At 50.1% G+C, this 23204-nt stretch overlaps 1 protein-coding gene across 2 annotated transcripts in view; it reads left to right on the plus strand.

The window, feature by feature from the left end:
• COL27A1 (collagen type XXVII alpha 1 chain) overlaps positions 1-23204 on the plus strand; it is a 1990256-nt gene that overhangs the window by 893101 nt on the left and 1073951 nt on the right. For both annotated transcript variants that reach the window (XM_069609095.1, XM_069609096.1), the window contains exons 15-16: positions 400-453; positions 1452-1496. In XM_069609095.1, the coding sequence (XP_069465196.1) occupies positions 400-453; positions 1452-1496 (99 nt within the window). The remainder of the gene's footprint in view (positions 1-399; positions 454-1451; positions 1497-23204) is intronic.

Consider the following 23204-nt stretch of genomic DNA (forward strand, 5'->3'; position numbering starts at 1 on the left):
CATCAAAAGACCAGGTAATCCGACCATTGCCCATTTTATGGCCAGGTAATCCCACCATTGCCCATCATATGACAAGGTAATCCCACCAATACCCATTTTATGGCCAGGTATTATCATAATATCAGTGCCATGCAAATGCCCATCACATGCCTAGACAAATGCCCAAACTGCTGGCTTTTCCAATGCGTCTTTCCTTCTGTTTTCTGGCTGCTTGTTGCATAATAGGAGCCTCTGGGTTATGCCTTCGAATCTCCCAGGAGTCCATGGTTTAAGTTTCTGTGATTGGGAACTTCTTGCATTAGGAAACCTTTGCCTGAGATGTGGCCATTTGTGGGTGCATGCCCGCTTGTGAATACTTTACCCCACCCCTAACACCTCCTTCATGTCTTCTTCCACCAGGGGGATATGGGGATCCTTGGACCCGTCGGATTCCCTGGACCGAAAGGAGTGAAGGTGAGACCCCCCTGCTCACGTCTGCGACCTCCCCCACCCCTCTCTGCAGTGCGCTTGGAATATTTATTTGCAGCTCGTAGCTTTAGCGAGCAGTGGGGATGTTGGCAGTGTGAGAGGTCAGCATGGTGCGTCACAAAGCAAGTGTGAGATGTCAGTGTGTGACAGAAACAGTGTGCGGTATGTGTGCCAGTGTGAGATGTCAGAAGTGTGTGCCACAGAGCCATTGTGAGACCCTGAGTCAGTGTGTGAGATGTCAGAACTGTAAAGCCCCCAGTCGGTGTGAGTCGCAGAGTCTGTGTGAGATGTCGTCAGTGTATCACAGGAGCAGTCGGCAGTTTGTGTGCCATCTCAGCAGTGTGTGCCACAGAGCCAGTGTGAGACCCTGAATCGGTGTGTGAGATGTCAGAACTGTAAAGCCCCCAGTCGGTGTGAGTCGCAGAGTATGTGTGAGATGTCGGCAGTGTGTGACAGGAGCAGTCGGCAGTATGTGTGCCATCTCAGCAGTGTGTGCGCCACAGAGCCAGTGTGAGACCCTGAATCAGTGTGTGAGATGTCAGAACTGTAAAGCCCCCAGTCGGTGTGAGTCGCAGAGTCTGTGTGAGATGTCGTCAGTGTATCACAGGAGCAGTCGGCAGTATGTGTGCCATCTCAGCAGTGTGTGCCACAGAGCCAGTGTGAGACCCTGAATCGGTGTGTGAGATGTCAGAACTGTAAAGCCCCCAGTCGGTGTGAGTCGCAGAGTCTGTGTGAGATGTCGTCAGTGTATCACAGGAGCAGTCGGCAGTATGTGTGCCATCTCAGCAGTGTGTGCCACAGAGCCGGTGTGAGACCCTGAGTCAGTGTGTGAGATGTCGGTAGTGTGTGACAGGAGCAGTCGGCAGTATGTGTGCCGGTGTGATCTAAGCAGTGTGTGCCCCATAGCTCCCTAGTGACCTTTCTATGCTTTTAGGAGGTGTCCCCGTGCAGCAGGGCCTCACTCTACCCTCTCTTGCTTTCAGGGTGTGATGGGCAACCCCGGAGAAGCAGGACTGAAAGGTGATAAGGTGACCAGAACACTCCCTTCTTGCACTGAGCTAAGGTCTGCATGCGGGGGCCGGGGGAGGGGGCAGGGATTGGGTGGGCAGCAGTGAGGTAGGTCCTTCCAGCGTGCGTCTGGGGGTCACTGAGGCAAGGATGCGAACATGCAGCTGGCTGGTCCTCGAGGTTATGACCCCCTTCAGGAATTGCACCCCAATTTGATCTCGCGGTGCCCAGTAATGAACAGTGATCCCACACTCTACATATTACGGTGTACTGCACCCTGCAGTTCCAGAGGGTACCTGGCATCCCAGCATCCACAGCCACCCCATGGGACAGCACCCTTTTATCAATGACAATATCCCACGCCCTATTGAGTGGCCATGCTATCCAGAGTTAGTCCCCTCCCCAACCCCTGCACCCCCAGTCTCTACCATGGGACATCAGAGTCCACCCTCAACCCTTCCCTGCCCTCCACTCCCCTATAATGCGGTTCACTATCTCCAGCAGCTGGCAGTGGCAGGGGGACGAGACATCACAGAATCCACCCTCAGCCCTTCCCTGCCCTCCACTACCTCGAAATGTGGTTAACTATTTCCAGCAGCTGGCAGTGGCAGGGGGACCAGACATCACAGAATCCACCCTCAGCCCTTCCCTGCCCTCCACTACCTCGTAAAGTGGTTCACTATCTCCAGCAGCCTGCAATGGCAGGGGCACCAGTCATCACAGAATCCACCCTCAGCCCTTCCCTGCCCTCCACTACCTCGTAATGTGGTTCACTACCTACAGCAGCCAGCAGTGGCAGGGGGACCAGACATCACAGAATCCACCCTCAGCCCTTCCCTGCCCTCGACTACCTCGTAATGTGGTTCACTATGTCCAGCCACCTGCAGTGGCTGGGGGACAACACATCACAGAATCCACCCTCAGCCCTTCCCTGCCCTCCACTACCTCGAAATGTGGTTCGCTATGTCCAGCAGCCGGCAGTGGCAGGGGGACCAGACACCATAGAATCCAACCTCAGCCCTTCCCTGCCCTCCACTACCTCGTAATGTGGTTCGCTATGTCCAGCAGCTGGCAGTGGCTGGGGGACAAGACATCACAGAATCCACCCTCAGCCCTTCCCTGACCTCCACTACCTCGTAAGGTGGTTCACTGTGTCCAGCAGCCGGCAGTAGCAGGGAGACCAGACATCACAGAATCCACCCTCAGCCCTTCCCTGACCTCCACTACCTCGTAAGGTGGTTCACTGTGTCCAGCAGCCGGTAGTGGCAGGGGGACCAGACATCACAGAATCCACCCTCAGCCCTTCCCTGCCCCCCACTCCCTTATAATGTGGTTCACTATGTCCAGCAGCCTGCAATGGCAGGGGCACCAGTCATCATAGAATCCACCCTCAGCCCTTCCCTGCCCTCCACTACCTCGTAATGTGGTTCCCTACCTACAGCAGCCGGCAGTGGCAGGGGGACCAGACATCACAGAATCCACCCTCAGCCCTTCCCTGCCCTCCACTACCTCGTAATGTGGTTCACTGTGGCCAGCCGCCTGCAGTGGCTCGGGGACAACACATCACAGAATCCACCCTCGGCCCTTCCCTGCCCTCCACTACCTCGTAATGTGGTTCACTGTGGCCAGCCGCCTGCAGTGGCTCGGGGACAACACATCACAGAATCCACCCTCGGCCCTTCCCTGCCCTCCACTACCTCGTACTGTGGTTCACTATCTCCAGCAGCCTGCAGTGGCAGGGGGACCAGACATCAGATAATCCACCCTCAACCCTTCCCTGCCCCGCACTACCTCGTAATGTGGTTCACTATGTCCAGCAGTCGGCAGTGGCAGAGGGTTGCAGGATCATACTGTGTAACCCTTCCACTGTGGCAGGATCCATACATCACTGTATCCAATATCCTGCTGTGATAAGAGGCCCTGAGAAGCATAGTGTCCAATCCTGAGACCCTTCCCCTCAATGGAGGGGGTCCCCATCATAGATTCCACTGCGCAACGGCCTGCTGTGAAAGAAGTCCCTGGGGCCAGTGGGTTCTGCACCAGCCTGTGGGCAGGGACCGGTGGCTTTACTCAAGGGTCTGAGCAGCAGCACCGTTCAACTGGATGTAATAATTCTTCACAGTATATTGCATGAATGAGTATAGTACTACAGAGAGGAGTGTGAAGAGTACAAGAAACTGCTTTGAATGTTTGAATACTTTCCATGGAAGAGTAATGATACTCCTGAGAATGGTTAAATACTTCCCTTGACAGAGTAGTGATACTGATGGAAAAGATGCAGTGCTTTCTATAAAAGAGTACTCACACTACTCAAAATGGTTAAAGACTCTTCATGGAACATGTCACAGGTGGCACAAAACAAATCGCAAGGTGAACTACCCCTCCCCTCCCGTTGTCCCAACTCTGTGTTACAGAACGATGCACGTGATGCAGCTAACAATACTTTTAGGGGTTTTCCCTGTTAACCACTTTCACAAGACAACCAACATTTTAAGGTTTTTCTAATCGTTTTTTAATGTATTTTCTGTAGTGTGGAAACGATCATTAGACCGTTTGGGTTGGGATTCGTTTTTCCCGAATAGTAGCAATTTGTTCTTCCTGAAGAAGGCCTCTATAACAACATGAACCAACAGCACTAGGAATAGTGCAGTATGGACTTTGTTGACCGAAAGGAATGTCGACTTTTCATGAAGCACTAGTTTATGCTCCATGTATCTATGTGGAAACCCCCACTTAGGGTCTTCCCGAAAACATAATGTGACTCACTTGAGGGGCTAGACAGAGAAGTGTTGCAACCAGAAAATACAGATAGCAACAGCTGTGCGTTTGTCCTTTCGTTAAGATTATTGTTTTGACATATTGAGTGTTAGTCACTTATTTAGCCACTGTTCATATATCTACGGTATTTAGTTTCAGTTTTAGGAAGTCTTCTACTGGATGTTTTTATATTGTGTTCTGTCTATTAATAAAGTGATTGATTTGCTTTGTGATACATTGAGCACTAGTCTTGTGATGTGCTTTGTCGCTAGAAGTGTTATTAGTGGCATCACATGCTCCGTCCTGTAACATAGAGTTGGGACAAAGAGGGGGGTTGTCAACCTTATTTGTTTTGTGCCAGATTTCTCTCCCTTGTCACAAGATTGACCCCGAGTTCCCCAAATGATGGACCAGCGCTTTCCTGATACTCGGGCCCCACTGGGTCTTATACTTTTGCAGTCGGGTGTTCCTTCCCCTCCAGCCTTCTATCCTTCTCCCTTATCACCCCCTACTCTTTCCCTCCACCACCATCACTATTCACACTTCCTGACTCTCCCTTCTCAATTCCTCCAATGTAGCTCCCCCTTCCAATTTTACTCACCACTACTCTCCCTTATCCATGCCCCTACTACTCACCCCTCTCCACACTACCACTCTGCCCTCTCTACAACACTACTACTAACCCCTTTACCCACTACCACCACTCTCTCCTCTCCACATTACTGCTACTCTCTCCTCTCCATGTACTACTTATCTGTCCACACTACTACTACTCACCTCTTCTCAACCCATTCTCAGGGATATAGTTCCCTGCTCACCCTTCAAGGGATATACCGCCCTGCTCACCCTTCCAGGGATATAGTGCCCTGCTCACCCTTCCAGGGATATACTGCCCTGCTCACCCTTCCAGGGATATAGTTCCCTGCTCACCCTTCCAGGGATATACTGCCCTTCTTGCTCTCCTAGGGATATACTGCCCTGCTCGCTCTCCCAGGGCTATAGTGCCCTGCTCGCTCTCCCAGGGATATAGTGCACTGCTCGCTCTCCTAGGGATATACTGCCCTGCTCACCCTTCCAGGGATATAGTTCCCTGCTCACCCTTCCACGGCTATAGTGCCTTGCTCGCTCTCCTAGGGATATACTGCCCTGCTCACCCTTCCAGGGATATAGTTCCCTGCTCGCTCTCCCAGGGATATAGTGCACTGCTCGCTCTCCTAGGGATATACTGCCCTGCTCACCCTTCCAGGGATATAGTTCCCTGCTCACCCTTCCAGGGATATACTGCCCTTCTTGCTCTCCTAGGGATATACTGCCCTGCTCGCTCTCCCAGGGCTATAGTCCCCTGCTCGCTCTCCCAGGGATATAGTGCACTGCTCGCTCTCCTAGGGATATACTGCCCTGCTCACCCTTCCAGGGATATAGTTCCCTGCTCACCCTTCCACGGCTATAGTGCCTTGCTCGCTCTCCTAGGGATATACTGCCCTGCTCACCCTTCCAGGGATATAGTTCCCTGCTCGCTCTCCTAGGGATATACTGCCCTGCTCACTGTCCCATTGATATTGTGCTGAACCCTTATGGTCCTTTTAATCGAGGTAACACATCACATGATGGAGGGGATGCAGAATAACTCTCATACTAAGCAATAAGACGGACTCAGGAAGTTGGCAACTGTCTCTGTTTTATTCTCAATTATCTAAAACAGGGAGTACAACGGACATCAATGGACGTCGCACAGCATGATCTCAAACCATTTAATAAAAAACAGTACCTTTATAGCAAAACACGGCATACATGACATCATACTACGTGGCAAACTAAGAAAACCTAAATGGGATTGTGATAGGCTCAAGGAGAACATTTAAGTATACTTTCTATAAGGGATTGGATTGTGGTTGGATCTCTATACCCTCAGGTAAGGTGCGCTTTATCAATAAATAAATAATCAAATGATGCCCTCCCTTAGTGCAAGTCATCTTCAACAGTTATTAGAAATGCGATGCATTATTGGCTCTCAAACTATAAGGCCCTTTGTTATATGGCCTTCTACAATTGGTTGGCACGCTTGCACCCTTTCTGGAATATTCAATTCTCTAGCAGCACGTAAGCTGGTACCCCAGGTGCTGGTGGGCAAACTTGACCGTACCTCCCCACCCAATTAGCCCATCTCTCGCATCGCTCATGCCTTCTTGCCATTCAGATTGTCTTTGAGCTTTGCCTTGTAGTCGCTTCTCGTCTCTGGGAATATAAGGGAGTGTGAGCATGTTCTTATCAAGGTTCAGGTCTGCATGCCGCACTTCTGTTTTCATTCTGGACTCACTTGATCAGAGACCGTGAATTGACCCATTTTATAGTCCTGGGAGGATAGCTCCCAGCAACGTGTTTGCCTTGTAAACAAGACTACACGAAGCAACACAGGTTCGATCCCGGGTCTACGCTTAGAAACCTCTGGTTATTAAGCGCGTTATAAATATGCAACTAAGAGACATATTCCTGTAACAGCGCTTCAATGCCCCCGCGCTGTGTGAGCGCTTTAAAAATGCAAATAAAAAATAAATAAATAGCATTTAATTGTCTCGAATAAAGGAACTTGGCACTCATGGTGTTCTCTCTTTGCAACTTAACAAAGGATGCCTCAGCTGTCTCACGTTCACTGTTCTTCAAGACTGATAACCAGTTTTGGCTGCCCTAGCCTTTGACACCAGGCCAAGCAGTTTTCCTTTGGTCCTTCTTCAAGCTTCGACTTATTTCCTTGCTGCGACACACACATCCTCCTTTCTGCGGGTTGAGCTTACTAAAATTGTGACATTGAATGTCCAGATTGTATATAAACATATATATATATATATATATATATTGGCAGCACCTCCTGCAGTCTATTCACTACCTATAGCCAGCCTTTACGATTACTTAGCTTACTTGCAATACAGCATCTGTACACTTATAAACCGACTTGTATTTTATGAAGTGCTTCTCACACATGCAATCTTCATTCCACACATGAACGTCTTCTTAAATCTTTACTTTGCCATCAGATTCCATAAGATCGATGCCTTTCTTTTTTCAGTCACTCTTCTCAGTGCGTCATCAGTCTCGGTCACCTTTCTCTTGTGACGTCAAGAGTCTCTTCTTTTCACATCTTCACACTTCTTCGGGGGTCTCCTTCGGACCGGCATCTCTTCGGGGATGCATCGTATGGGGCTTTCTCAGTGGGTACCTTGTCTCAAAGGCTCTTTGTGTAATAAGTACCATTACTGGAGTTTCACATGTTGCAATTTCTGGTTTCCAACATATAGGCAGAATAGGGGCGGGTCTTCCTGCAGAGGCATTCAGCTGATCCTCTACAGTGCCCTGCCCTCTCTCCCAGGGATATAGTGCCCTTATCACTCACCCAGGGATATAGTGTCCTATTGACCCTCCCAGGGATATGCTGCCCTGCCCAATCTCCCAGGGACATGCTGCCCTGCCAACTCGCCCAGGAATATAGTGCCCTGCTCACTCACCCAGGGAAATAGTGCCCTGCTCACTCTCCCAGGGATATAGTGGTGTGTCCACTCTATCAGAGATCTAGTGCCCTGTGCACTCTCCCAGGTATATAGTGCCCTGCCCACTCTCCCAGGGATATACTGCCCTGCCCACTCTCCCAGGGATATAGTGCCAGGTTCACTCTCCCAGGGATGTAGTGCCCTGCCCACTCTCCCAGGAATATAATGCCCTGTTCATGTTCCCAGGGATATAATGCCCTTCTCACTCTGCCAGGGATATAGTGCCCTGTTCACTCTCCCAGAGATATAGTGCCCTGCCCACTCACCCAGGGATATAATGTCCTGTTCACTCTCTCAGGGATATAGTGCCCTGCTCACTCTCCCAGGAATATAGTGCCTTGTTCACTGTCCCAGGGATATGGTTCCCTGCTCACTCTCTGAGGGATATAGTGTCATGCTCACTCTCCCATGGATATAAAGCCCCGCCCACTCTCTCTGTGACATAGCACCCTGCTCACTCTCCCAGAGATACTGCCCTGCTCTCTCCCAGAGATATAGCACCCTGCTCACTCTCCTCAGGATATAGCACCCTGCTCACTTTCCCAGGGATATAGTGTCCTGCCCACTCTCCCACGGATATACTGCCCTGTTCACTCTCCCAGGGATATTGTTCCCTGCTCACTCTCCCAGGGATATAGTGCCTTGCACATTCTCCCAGGGATATTGTTCCCTGCCCACTCTCCCAGGGATACAGCACCCTGCTCACCCTCCCAGGTATATATCATCCTGTTGAATCTCCCGGGGATATAGCACCCTGCTCACTCTCCCAGGGATGTAGTGCTCTGTTCACTCTCCCAGGGATCTAGTGCCCTGCCCAATCTCCCATGGATATACTGCCCTGTGCACTCTCCCAGGGATATAGTCCCTGGCTCACGCTTCAAGGGATATAGTGCCCTGTTCACTCTCGCAAGGATATAGCACCTTGCTCACTCTCCCAGTGATATAGCACCCTGCTCACTCTCCCAGGGATATAGTGCCCTGCTCACTCTCACAGGGATATAGTGCCCTGTTCACTCTCCCAGGGATATAGTGCCCTGCTCTCTGTCCCATGGATATAGTGCCATGCTCACTCTACCAGGGATATAATGCCCTGCTCACTCTCCTCATGACATGGCACCCTGCTCACTCTCCCAGAGACACTGCGCTGCTCGCTCTCCCAGATATATAGCTCTCCTAGGGATATAGTGCCTGGTTCACTCTCCCAGGGATATAGTGCCCTGTTCACTCTCCCAGGGATATAGTGCCCTGCTCTTTGTTCCATGGATATAGTGCCATGCTCACTCTTCCAGGGATATACCGCCCTGCTCACTTTGCCCATGACATGGCGCCCTGCTCACTCTCCAAGAGATACTGGCCTGCTTGCTCTCCCAGATATATACGGCCGTGCTCACTTTCCCAGGGATATATTGTGTCCTTGTCATAAATCACCAATGTATCAATTGAAAAGGATACGGTAACCAAAAAAGGATACAATTGGTAGGGCTCTTCCGGATCCTTTTTCACACGACTTGATTGTAGGTAGGTCAAATTAGACCTTCCAAATGATACAACTCTCTGACTGATGAAACAGGCAGAGAGATGGATCACTGGAAAGGGCGTGGGTATTGTATCGGAAGTACGCCTAGAATAGATAAAGTATCATAAGAAACTGCCCCAAACTCAACTCACTATGATAGCACAGTATTAGCATTAATTCAAAACACTGACCTTATGGCAAAAAACTGAAGTATTCAACGAAAGTTTCTTGAAGAAAACCAGGAGTTGAACCAACGACAAAGGAGGGGAAGATTAGTAAAGGAGACTTATCCCGAACGGCACGAGGCTCACGCTAGATACCGGGTTGGTGCACCACAGGATAGCGTCCAAAGTACTGTGCACAATCACCTTCCAATAGTTCATGAAATACTTCCTTTCCCACGAAGAACAAAAATTAGAAGTTCACCTGTTAACTGTCACAGGTACCAAAGGTTCAAAGTAGTTCAGAAAACCATGTGCAGGATTGCACGTGACAGCGTACACGCAGCTCAGGACAGCCACGCTTGCAGACAGCGTCCGCATGGAGATTTGGCACGCAAACAGGATACACGCAGCTCAGGAGAGCCGCGCTTGCAGACAGCGTCCGCGTGGAGATTTGGCACACAAACAGGATACACGCAGCCCAGGACAGCCGCGCTTAGAGACAACGTCTGCGTGGAGATTTGGCACGCAAACAGGATACACACAGCTCAGGACAGCCGCGCTTGCAGACAGTGTCCGCGTGGAGATTTGGCACGCGAACAGGATACACGCAGCTCAGGACAGCCGCGCTTGCAGACAGCGTCCGCGTGGAGATTTTGCACGCGAACAGGATACACGCAGCCCAGGACAGCCGCGCTTGGAGACAGCATCCGCGTGGAGGTTTGGCACGCAAACAGGATACACGCAGCTCAGCACAGCCACGCTTGGAGACAGCGTCCGCGTGGAGATTTGGCACACGAACAGGATACACGCAGCTCAGGACAGCCGCGCTTGAAGACGGCGTCCGCGTGGAGATTTGACATGCAAACAGGATACACGGCTCCAGGAATTAGCGTGTGGAGGAAAACAAGCTCCAAAAGGCCAAAGAAGTTGCTGAAAGGAATGCGAGGACACAGGTCCGGAGTTCAGCTACAAAACGCCAAAAAATGAATTAATCAGAATCAGCGATCAATGTTTCCACGCTGCTTATGTACGTACTGCTGTGATACACGTGACGGAACTAAGTCACGTGAATTGAACGACGTGAAAAATGCAGACGTCGTTTTCTGGGCAATGCATCGAACAACCTCCATTTCGAATAGAATGGTCTAGCGGTTCTATGGGTGTAACTCATTTTGTATGGAGAGGTTGTTCCCGGTCCAGCGATATGTCCAGCAGGCATGACAGTGCCACCCCCCAAAGGAGCAACCTCTCCCCTTTTCGAGTGGAATCGCCTTAATAAAGCAGGAGCATGAATGTTAGACAGAGGTTCCCAGGATCTATCCTCGGGACCATAGCCTTTCCAATCCACCAGATAATACGGCTTCCCAGACCATAGCCTCATGTCCAGTATATCCTGTACTTCATATTCGTCTGACCCTTTCACAGAAATAGCAACAGGCCGTATAGGCAATCTAGTAGCATCAGAGCACGGTTTGATGAGTGACACGTGGAATACAGGATGCACTCGCCACCATTGTGGCAATGCCAGACGGACAGCAGCTGGATTTATAACGTGGAGCACTTCATATGGCCCGATGTATTTAGGCAACAATTTCTTTTTACCAGGTATCCTCAAGTTTTTAGTGGACAGCCATACCTTCATACCTGCTTTGTAGACAGGTGCAGGGATTCTATGAGCATCGGTATATGTCTTATCTCGTTTTTTAGCTTGCTCCAATTGCATCTTAACTTTCGTCTGTAGACTCTTTAGATCTCTAATATTACGTCCTGCTGCAGGAGTATCCAAAGACAAACTGGAATCCAAAGGAATTGATCGGGGGTGTTGCCCATACAGAGCATAGACAGGCGAAGTACCTATGGTACTATGGTAGGAATTATTATAGGCAAACTCTGCTGCCGGCAGGACATTGAGCCAATCTGACTGAAACTGCAGGCACAAACATCACAGATATTGTTCCATAGTGCTATTGACTCTCTCAGTCGGTCCATCCGTTTGAGGGTGATAAGCGCTAGACAACCTGTCATCAATTAGTAATGCCGAATTTAGTGCTCTCCAAAAACGTGACGCAAATTGTGAGCCCCTGTCAGTGATTATCACTGAAGGTAGGCCAAAGAACCGGAATATATGCCGGATGAATCAATCAGCCAGACCAGCAGCTGGTGGTAAACCAATACAGGGATAAAAAGTGCCAATTTTGTAAAGTAGTCCACCACAACCCATATGGTATCGTAGCCATTATTTCTTGGAAGTTCTATCACAAAATCCATTGATATCATGTCCCATGGTTTTTTAGGAACAGGTAGGGACTGGAGTAAACCCACTGGTTTGCCAGGAGTGTTCTTGCATTGACTGCACACAGAACATGTTGAAACATAATTTATAACATCTTGTGTTTATAGACGGCCACCAACACGATCTTTTCAGCAACTCTAGGGTCTTCTTCTGTCCAGGATGAGCTGCAATCAAGGAATCATGACCCCAACTGAGGGCCTTGTTCCGAGTGGTACCAGTTGGTAGATAGAGTACTCCTTCTTTGAAAGGCAAACCATTGTATATATCAAGATTCAATTCCTGAATCAATTGTGGATTTAGTTTCACCCACTCCTGTAACTCGTTTTTATGGGAAGGTTGTGCAGAACAACTACATGTCACGTGATCTGCCAACAACTTATTTTGAACCGATGGTTCTTCCTTCACCTCTTCACCGATGCGAGACAAAGCAACCGACTTGACATGTTGTCTGGCAGGGCGATAAGTAATCTGGAAATCGTATTGTGCAAAAAAGACATCTGGCCTGTCTAGATGTAAGACATTTCATAGTTTTGAATGCCTGAAGATTTCTATGATCCGAGTACACCAGCACCTGATGTTTGGCCCCAAGAAGATGATGTCGCCATTCTCGGAAAGCATCCTTGATTGCAAGTAATTCACGTTCAGTGACAGTATAGTTCTGTTCGTATGAGGTATGCTTACATGAGAAGAAAGCAACTGGATGCTCCTCCTTGGTTTCTGCACAAACATGCGAAAGTACAGCTCCTGTAGCGACATTAGAAGCATCTGCTTCAACGATAAACTGACAATCCGGATCAGGATGTTGAAGTACAGGTGCAGTGGTAAATGCTTCCTTTAACATCTCAAAAGATGCTTGGGCATTCTGGTTCCAACAGAATGGAACTTTGGAACTAGTTATAGCTGTCCTGTCAACGGGGCCACTGTTTTGGAGAAAGAACAAATAAATCTGCGATAAAAATTCGCAAAACCTAGGAATGACTGTAATGACTTGACATTGTGTGGAACGGGGCAATTCAATATGGCCTTCACTTTGGAACGACTCATTCGAACACCTTGATTGGTAATGTCGTAACCCAGAAATTCCACTTCTTGTGTATGAAAGACACATTTCTCGGCTTTAACAAAAAGCTTGTTCTCTCTCAGTCTTTGTAAAACAGCTAACACATGTTTAACATGTTCTGAAAAAGACGATGAATATATCAAAATGTCATCCAAGTAAATCACCACGAATTGGTCCATCATATCTCTGAAGATATCGTTCATGAAGAACTGAAATGTGGCGGGAGCGTTACAAAGACCAAAAGGCATCACTAAATATTCATAAAGGCCGTACCGTGTCTTAAAAGCGGTCTTCCATTCGTCTCCTTCACGACTGCGAACCAGATTGTAAGCACCGCACAAGTCCAATTTAGAAAAGTACTTGGAAGTTCCTAATTGATCTAACAAAAGATTTATCAGCGGTAAAGGGTACTGATTCTTTATGGTGATGTCGTTAAGAGCCCTGTAATCAATGCAAGGCCTTAGATCTCCTTCTTTCTTCGGAACAAAGAATAAAGGAGAGGCAGCCGGCGATTGAGATGGCTGTATAAATCCCATATCAAGAGCTTTATCGATGTATTCTTTCAAGACAACATCTTCTTTGGGAGTTAAAGAATAGACTCACCCAGTAGGGATTTTAGCTCCAGGAATTAGTGCAATTGGACAATCATACTGCCTATGTGGAGGCAGCTGTTCTGCCTGGCCTTTGTCAAACACATCAGCAAAATCTGCATATTCACTTGGTATATGTGTACCACTCTGATGTACCACACTAATAGTGGAAATTCCCTCCATAGAGGCCAAAATATGTGATTTATTTGACACCTCCTGACTGTAAAGCAATGTTCATTGCAAAATACGGAAGGATATTGGATCAATCCCGTAACCCAGTCAATGGCGGGATTATGAAGAGTCAACCAAGTAAGTCCAAGTAATATTTTGTACTGAGGAGCCGCAATGACATCGAAGACTATTTCCTCCAAATTACCATTTAATAAAGTAATCTGAATAGGTACAGTCTCCTGAGTTACCATACCGGAAATCAAGACTGATCCATCCACAGCATTAACAGTTTCAGGTTTGTTCTTGTCTACAAGGGGTATAGAACATTTCTTGGCATATGTGATATTGATGTAATTATTAGTGGCTCCAGAATCCACCATAGCCTTGGAAACCAATTCCTGATTATCAAAATGTAAAGTCATCTCAACAGCTATAGGTGCGTGTGCTGGAAATGTAATGGAGTCTGATGTAACACTCGACAGAGGGACTCCTGCTACTGTCGAGTTTTGGCGTTTCCCGAAGGCTTAGCTGTTTTTTTAGGACATGCCGCCAGTAAATGCTCAGATGAACCGCAATACATACATACATTGTTTTTTCTTCAGTTCTCTCTTTCTGCTCTAGACAACCGGCCTCTCACTGCATCAATTTGCATTGGTTCAGGATCATTCGAAGAAGCTGATGGTGTCTCAGAACGAACCGGTGCATGCAGGAAAGGTTTTCTCTCTCCTTTGCAAGCATTTCTTCGGGCATCAATTTGTAAAATCAACTCAAGAAATTCTGAGAAACCTGTAGGAACCACTGGGACCGTGGACAAGGCATCTTTTAGTTCTTTTGAGAGACCCTTGTAGAAAAAAGCCGTCTTCTTGTCTTCAGGCCATTGTGTTTCGGCTGTTAATTAGTTGAATCGGGCGATGTAAGCCAACAGAGGTTGACTGCCTTGTTGTAGATTCAGCAACTCCAGATCTGTGGCTTGAGTAGCATAGCGCATATGAAAGACTTTGCTCATAGCAGCCAGAAGATCATCGCAATCGTACAACAAGGCAACAAGGAGCTATTTGATTCCAATAAAGGATTAGCCCAAGCAGCCGCTGTACCCCCCAAATGGCAAAGCATGAATGCTGCTTTAGTAGTTAGGTCGGGAAACGAATTAGGCCGGCAAAGGAAATGAAGTCGGCAGTGATTAACAAAAGTTCTATAGGTTTTAGGATCACCTATGAACCTTTCTGGGTGAGCCAAGGGAAACTGTGTTGGCATAACCACTTTAAGAGTTTCCTGTGATAATGATGGTGCCGTAGTCCCAGATCCAGATGCAGTGGCTACTGGAACCTGTGCTCCCTGAGGAGTGGCATGCATGGCATCTTGCATAACATCCATTCGATGCCGTAGCATGTCCTGTGCCGTAATCATTTAATTTCTCAAGTCAGTGATTAACTGAGTCAGAACAGTTAAAGGATCCGTACCCTCCATGGCTTCTGATTCTGTCATAAATCACCAATGTATCAACTGAAAAGGATACGGTAACCAAAAAAGGATACAATTGGTAGGGCTCTTCCAGATCCTTTTTCACACGGCTTGATTGTAGTTAAGTCAAAGTAGACCTTCCAAATGATACAACTCTCTGACTGAATGAAACAGGCACAGAGATGGATCACTGGAAAGGGCGTGGGAATTGTATCGGAGGTACGCCTAGGATAGATAAAGTATCATAAGAAACTGTCCCAAACTCAAATCACTATGATAGCACAGTATTAGCATTAATTCAAAACACTGACCTTATGGCAAAAAACTGAAGTATTCAACGAAAGTTTCTTGAAGAAAACCAGGAGTTGAACCAACGACAAAGGAGGGGAAGATTAGTAAAGGAGACTTATCCCGAACGGCACGAGGCTCACGCTAGATACCGGGTTGGTGCACCACAGGATAGCGTCCAAAGTACTGTGCACAATCACCTTCCAATAGTTCATGAAATACTTCCTTTCCCACGAAGAACAAAAATTAAAAGTTCACCTGTTAACTGTCACAGGTACCAAAGGTTCAAAGTAGTTCAGAAAACCACATGCAGGATTGCACTCGACAGCGTACACGCAGCTCAGGACAGCCGTGCTTGCAGACAGCGTCCGCGTGGAGATTTGGCATGCAAACAGGATACACGCAGCTCAGGACAGCCGCGCTTGCAGACAGCGTCCGCGTGGAGATTTGGCACGCGGACAGGATACACGCAGCCCAGGACAGCCGCGCTTGGAGACAACGTCCGCATGGAGATTTGGCACGCGAACAGGATACACGCAGCTCAGGACAGCCGCGCTTGCAGACAGCATCCGCGTGGATATTTGGCACGCAAAAAGGGTACACGCAGCTCAGGACAGCCGCGCTTGCAGACAGCGTCCGCATGGAGATTTGGCACGTGAACAGGATACACGAAGCCCAGGACAGCCGTGCTTGGAGACAGCGTCCACGTGGAGATTTGGCACGCGAACAGGATGCACGCAGCTCAGGACAGCCGCGCTTCAAGACAGCATCCGCATGGAGATTTGACATGCAAACAGGATACACGGCTCCAGGAATTAGCGTGTGGAGGAAAACATGCTCCAAAAGGCCAAAGAAGTTGCTGAAAGGAATGCGAAGATGCAGGTCCGGAGTTCAGCTACAAAACGCCAAAAAATGAATTAATCAGAAGCAGCGATCGACGTTTCCATGCTGCTTATTGACGTACTGCTGTGATACACGTGACAGAACTAAGTCACGTGAATTTAACAACGTGAAAAATGCAGACGTCGTTTTCTGGGCAATGCATCGAACAACCTCCATTTCGAATAGAATGGTCTAGCGGTTCTATGGGCGTAAATCACTTTGTATGGAGAGGTTGTTCTCGGTCCAGCGATATGTCCAGCAGGCATGACAGTCCTATTAACTCTCCCCGGGATATAGCACCCTGTTCACTTTCTCAGGGATATAGTGCTCTGCCCACTCTCCCAGGGATATTGTTCCCTGCCCACTCTTCCAGGGATATACTGCCCTGTTCACTCTCCCAGGGATTCTGTTCCCTGCTCACTCTCCCTAGGATATAGCACCCTGCACACTTTCCCAGGGATATAGTGTCCTGCCCACTCTCCCAGGGATATACTGCCCTGTTCACTCTCCCAGGGATATTGTTCCCTGCTCACTCTCCCAGGGATATAGTGTCAAGCACATTCTCCCAGGGATATTGTTCACTGCCCACTCTCCCAGGGATACAGCACCCTGCTCACTCTCCCAGGGATTTACTACCCTTTTCACTCTCGCAGGGGTATAATGTCCTGCCCACTCTCCCAGGGATATAGTGCTCTGTTCATTCTCCCAGGGACATAGTGCCCTGCCCACTCTCCCAGGGACATTGTGCCCTGCATACTCTCCCAGGGATATAGTGCCCTGTTCACTCTCCCGGGGATATAGTACTCTGCTCACTCTCTCAGGGATATAGTGCTCTGTTCATTCTTCCACGGACATAGTGCCCTGCCCACTCTCCTAGGGACATAGTGCCCTGCATACTCTCCCAGGGATATAGTGCCCTGTTCACTCTGCCATAGACATAGTGCCCTGTCCATTCTCCCAGGGATATAGTGCTCTGTTCGTTCTCCCTGGGAGATAGTGCCCTGCTCACTCTCCCAGGGATCTAATGTCCTGTTGACTCTCCCAGGGATATACTGCCCTGCCACTCTCCCCAAGGGATATAGTGCCCTGCTCATTCTCCCAGGGATATAGTGCCCTGTTGGCTCATCCCGGGAGGATAGCTCAGCAGCAACGTGCTCGCATTGGAAACAAGATGACACAAAACAACACAGGTTCGATCCCCGGGTCCACGCTTAGAATTCTCTGGGTATTAAGCGCGTTATAAATACGCAACTAAGACATATTCAAGCAACAGCGCCTCGATGCCCCCGGGCTGTGTGAGCACTTTAAAAATGCAAATAAAGAAAATATACTGCCCTGCCCATTCTCCCCAATGGATATTGTGCCCTGCTCATTCTCCCAGGGAGATAGTGTCCTGTTAACTCTCCCAATACACTGGCTCTCATTCTCACATACACCCTCACTTTTCCCCTGCACCCTTCGCCTTGAACCCCACTCCTACACCCCTCTTTACTACCCTCACTTCATTTCTCCTATCCCCCAATCTTCCCTCACTACTACTACTGTCCCTCACAAACACTCTCATTCACTGCTTCACTCTCACAAACGGATACCTCTTTCCTTCACAAATACATCACCTTGCGCACTGCCTGAATAATCTGCCTCCACGCTCCTCTGCGCGGCCCTTGCACACTGCCTGAATAATCTGCCTCCATGCTCCTCTGTGCGGCCCTTGCACCGTGCCTGAATAATCTGCCTCCATGCTCCTCTGCATGGCGCTTGCACACTGCCTGAATAATCTGCCTCCACGTTCCTCTGCGCGGCCCTTGCACACTGCCTGAATAATCTGCCTCCAGGCTCCTCTGCGCGGCCCTTGCACAGTGCCTGAATAATCTGCCTCCACGCTCCTCTGCGCGGCCCTTGCACACTGCCTGAATAATCTGCCTCCACGCTCCTCTGCGCGGCCCTTGCACACTGCCTGAATAATCTGCCTCCACGCTCCTCTGCGCGGCCCTTGCACACTGCCTGAATAATCTGCCTCCATGCTCCTCTGCACGGCCATTCCTCCACCTGAATAATCTGCCTCCATGCTCCTCTGCGCGGCCCTTGCACACTGCCTGAATAATCTGCCTCCATGCTCCTCTCCGCGGCCCTTGCACACTGCCTGAATAATCTGCCTCCATGCTCCTCTGCGCGGCCCTTGCACACTGCCTGAATAATCTGCCTCCATGCTCCTCTGCGCGGCCCTTGCACAGTGCCTGAATAATCTGCCTCCCTGCTCCTCTGCGCGGCCCTTGCACACTGCCTGAATAATCTGCCTCCATGCTCCTCTGCGCGGCCCTTGCACAGTGCCTGAATAATCTGCCTCCATGCTCCTCTGCGCGGCCCTTGCACACTGCCTGAATAATCTGCCTCCATGCTCCTCCGCACGGTCCTTGCACACTGCCTAAATAATCTGCCTCCATGCTCCTCTCCCCGGCCCTTGCACACTGCCTGAATAATCTGCCTCCATGCTCCTCTGCACGGTCCTTGCACACTGCCTGAATAATCTGCCTCCATGCTCCTCCGCACGGCCCTTGCACACTGCCTGAATAATCTGCCTCCATGCTCCTCCGCACGGCCATTGCACACTGCCTGAATAATCTGCCTCCACGCTCCTCCGCACGGCCCTTGCACACTGCCTGAATAATCTGCCTCCACGCTCCTCCGCGCGGTCCTTGCACACTGCCTGAATAATCTGCCTCCACGCTCCTCTGCGCGGCCCTTGCACAGTGCCTGAATAATCTGCCTCCACGCTCCTCTCCGCAGCCCTTGCACACTGCCTGAATAATCTGCCTCCACGCTCCTCTGCGCGGCCCTTGCACACTGCCTGAATAATCTGCCTCCACGCTCCTCTGCGCGGCCCTTGCACACTGCCTGAATAATCTGCCTCCATGCTCCTCTGCACGGCCCTTGCACACTGCCTGAATAATCTGCCTCCACGCTGATCTGCGCGGCCCTTGCACACTGCCTGAATAATCTGCCTCCACGCTCCTCTGCGCGGCCCTTGCACACTGCCTGAATAATCTGCCTCCACGCTCCTCTGCACGGCCCTTGCACACTGCCTGAATAATCTGCCTCCACGCTCCTCTGCGCGGCCCTTGCACACTGCCTGAATAATCTGCCTCCACGCTCCTCTGCGCGGCCCTTGCACACTGCCTGAATAATCTGCCTCCACGCTCTTCTGCACGGCACTTGCACAGTGCCTGAATAATCTGCCTCCATGCTCCTCTGCAAGACCCTTCCTCCACCTGATTCTTTGGTCTGTTCCACTCTCTGCCTTTCCTTTTTCTCCATTTATACTGTGGTGTTGCTGGCGCTGTCTACCACTCCTCCTTCCATTGGCTGCAGCTTTTTTAAGGGTTTCTTTTAGGGGGTTTAACCCATCTAAGCCCCTCGGTTTTTGTAACATTATTTATGGTGGCGGCCACCAGGGGCCCAGGGGTCTCAGGGGCCCAGGGGTCTCAGGGGCCCAGGGGATCAGGGTGCTGGTTCTCCCTTTGGCTTTCTTCAGGAGTTGCTGAATTCTCTTTCCATTTCGGTGTGGGGAGGGTTTCTGTGCCCCCCTGCAGTGTCTCTTCACTCTTTTGTGTTCGTTCTCTGCTGCCTTCCTCCCCCATTTATTTAATGGATTCTTATAATGCGCCTATACACAATGGTTCTCATTACGAGGAAGGCAGTGGAGGGATAACGGCGCCGGTAGAGCTGCCGGCCCCGTTATCCCTCTACCGCCTCATTATGAGGTCCGCTCGCGGGTCCCGCTAGCAGACCAGGATGCTAACAACGGGCCCGTCATTAATGGGCCCGTTGTTAGTATCCTCCCCATTCCCATTGATCCCTATGGGGCCTCAAATGGGAATGGGAATGTACCGGGTCTGGGTTGCAGGAAAGGGAATTACGGGGCCCTCCAAGGTCGGAATGGCCCGGTAATTCCCCATTGCTGGAACCCGGACCCGGTACCCGGACCCGCTAAAAGCGGCATGGCTAACCCCCATACTCGTAATGATGCCCAATGTGTTTCTAGGCGCAACAACACAAGGGGGCGGGGAGCAGGCATGACAACAAAAACTGTCCTACTAGGTTTTGTGGCATTCGGATCGTGCAAGTGCAGTAAACAGCAGTGCAAGGGAGGGGGGGAGTGCCGGAGGGATTGAGCGAGTAACAGGGGAGGTCAGGTGGACAGAGCCCAGGGAAAAGAGAGTGCAGGAGCAGAAGGTACAAGTACTAAGTGCGAGAAACGGGGCTGGAAAGGCTCAGGGGGTCCAGGCCCAGTCAGGCTAGTGCAGGGGGGGGCCCAAGATGGGCAAGTGCAGGTGGGGGTCATGGGAGACCGAGTGCAGGGGTAGACCGGTCGGGGGGCCAGGTGCCCCGTAAGAATCTGAATTCACCATGCAGCCAGTAGTCAAGAGGAAGAGGGGGAACCTTAGCAGGGAAGAGGAAGAGCAAAAGAAAAGGAGGGTCTTGAGAAGCTTCCAGAACTTAAGGAGATCTGGCTCAAGTCTGAGAGGGCCAGGGAGGCCATTCCAGAGGGAGGCACCTGCAGAGGAGAGCGATCTACGCAACCTACTCTGTGTTTGGAGAAGCGTCTGCTGATCTGCAGAGAGTAGGAGCTAGAAGACAGAAGGGCCCAAGCAGGGAGGTATTTAGGGAGAGAGCATTGGATGTGGCGGGGTCCCAGGCCCCAGCAAGCCTTGTGGATGATGCTGAGGGTCTTGAACTTGATCCTTGCAGCCAGTGGGAGTCAGTGGAGAGATTTTAGGGCTGAAGAGATGTGGTCCATGGGCTTGAGGCCAAGGATAAGTCTTGCAGCGCTGTTCTGAATTAGCTGAAGGGGGTGAATAAATGAGTTAGGCAGATTGAGGAAGAGGCTGTTGCAGTAGTCCAGCCTGCAGCGGACCTGAGCTCTGGAGACATTCAGTTTCTGGGGGAAGGTGAGGAAAGGGAGAATGCCTCTGAGGAGGTATAGCTGAAAGTGAGCCTTCTTGGCAAGGTCCATAAGAGGCGAGAAGGAGAGAGAGAAGTCGACGATGACACCAAGGTTTGTTGCCTCACATTAGGGTGAGGGTAAGGGGCCCATGGAGGGCAGCTAGAGTATAGGAGGGAAGGAGGGATCAGGGGTCCCGATGAGAAGGATTTCAGTCTTACTGGCATTAAAGCAGAAATCGTTAGCAATGCACCGTGCCTGAATAACAGACAGACAGTCAGGAATGAGAGAGGAAGAGGAGGCAGAGGAGGGAGGCTTAAAGGAGAGCTGTGTATCGTCCGCATAACACTGGAAGTTAGTAGAGAAGGAGGAGATCAGATGGGTGAGGGGGCGAGGTAGATGTTGAAATGCCAAGGTGAGAGAATGGAGCCCTGAGAGACACCACAGGAGGAGAATGAGATGTTGGAGAGAAAAGGGCCCTGTTGAACCTGGGTGGGCCGGTCTGAGAGGAAGGAGGTCAACCAGTCCAGAGCCATGTCCGTAATGCCAAGGGTATCGCAGAGCCAATTGATAAGGGTGGCATGATTGACCTATCAAAGGCAGAGGAGAAGGATGAGAACGGAAGGAGAGTTGGAATAGAGATTAGAGAGCAAGTCTTCACTGATGTTCAGGAGAGCAGTTTCCGTGCCTCTGGCAGCTCTGAAGCCAGATTGCTGGTCGTGGAGACAATCAACAGATTCAGCGAGGAGAGTAAGTTGGGAGATGGCCAGAAAGAGTTTGTCCAGGAATGGGGCAATGGAGATAGGGCGGAAGTTAGCCAGACAGGAGGGGTTGGCAGAAGGCTTTTTGAGGAGAGGGTGTACAAGAGAGTGCTTGAGGAGAAACGGGCAGGATACAGTGGCAAAGGTGTGATTGCAGAAATCAGCAAATGCTGTCCTTGATAGCTCTGGAGGAGCAGATGAGCACCTGTTTGGGAGAAACTTTCATAGACCGGACTTGTCTAGAGACATCATCCAGTGATATGGGTGAGAAAGAGGAGAGTATGCGGGAAGGGGGAGCGGGGACATTCACTTGAGCTTAGGCAGTGTTTGGTGTCTCATTACTGTTTGGCCGTGAAATTCGAAGTCCATTTCCTGGCTGTTTTTGGTTCTGTTCTCCTGGCTCTAGTCTGCGTTTTCTCAGGTGCTTTCAGTTGCACTGTGGGAGTTGTAGTTCTGAAAAGGAAAAGAGAGATTACTGGCAAGAACATATACAGGGGTTATTTTGTGACAAAGGGTGGCACCTTTGATAACAGGCATGGCACATGAGGGGTCTCAGAGTCTGACGTTCCCCCTCACCCCTCTGACAGGGTCATGACCCTGTCACAAGTAGTACTGCCACTATTCACAAAGTTGAGCAAATTCCTGTTGGTCCCTTTCTTTTGAGTGATGTGATTTTCCAGCCTGAGACCCCCCTCCTTAATCGTGTGTGGCGCTCTGTAGTACTCAGGCGAGGTCGATGTACAACAAGCTTCAATACTGGAGTCTCATGAAGTGGTGCATGCTGGGACCAATCAGTGGCCTTGATATCAGTCTCCCTGAGGTGTGCATGCTGGCCCCTATCTGAAGCTTTGATCACAGAGTCTGAGCCAAGAGTGCATGCTTGGTCCAATAACGTGGTTTGATACCAGAGTCTTGTTCAGAGGTGCATGCTGGGACCAAAAATCTGGGTATATTTGGGACTGTTTATTATGCATTAGTAACAAACATTCTGATTGGGCCTCACCGGGCTTTACCCGACTGGGAGTCCCTCGGCCGGTATTCCTATCCATTGTTCCCAGCAGGAGGGTGGCAGTCCCTCAGCCAAGGAGGAGGCTCGAAACGGGGCCTCCACACGGCTGGAGGCTGCCATCGTCCCCTCCAGGGATTCAGATATGCCATTTTCTTATTTCCATCCTGCTCCCCTGCAAACTATCCCCTCACAACCCCACTTACCTTCTTTTTGCTCTGTTTTCGGGAGCGAACGCGCTGGGAACACTTCTGTCCCCAGCACGTCTGCTCCTGATGGCTGCCATGGAAACAAT

This window comes from Ambystoma mexicanum, chromosome 8 (genome assembly GCF_040938575.1).
Source record: "Ambystoma mexicanum isolate Mex_15411 chromosome 8, UKY_AmexF1_1, whole genome shotgun sequence".
In the NCBI taxonomy this organism is placed as follows: Eukaryota; Metazoa; Chordata; class Amphibia; order Caudata; family Ambystomatidae; genus Ambystoma; species Ambystoma mexicanum.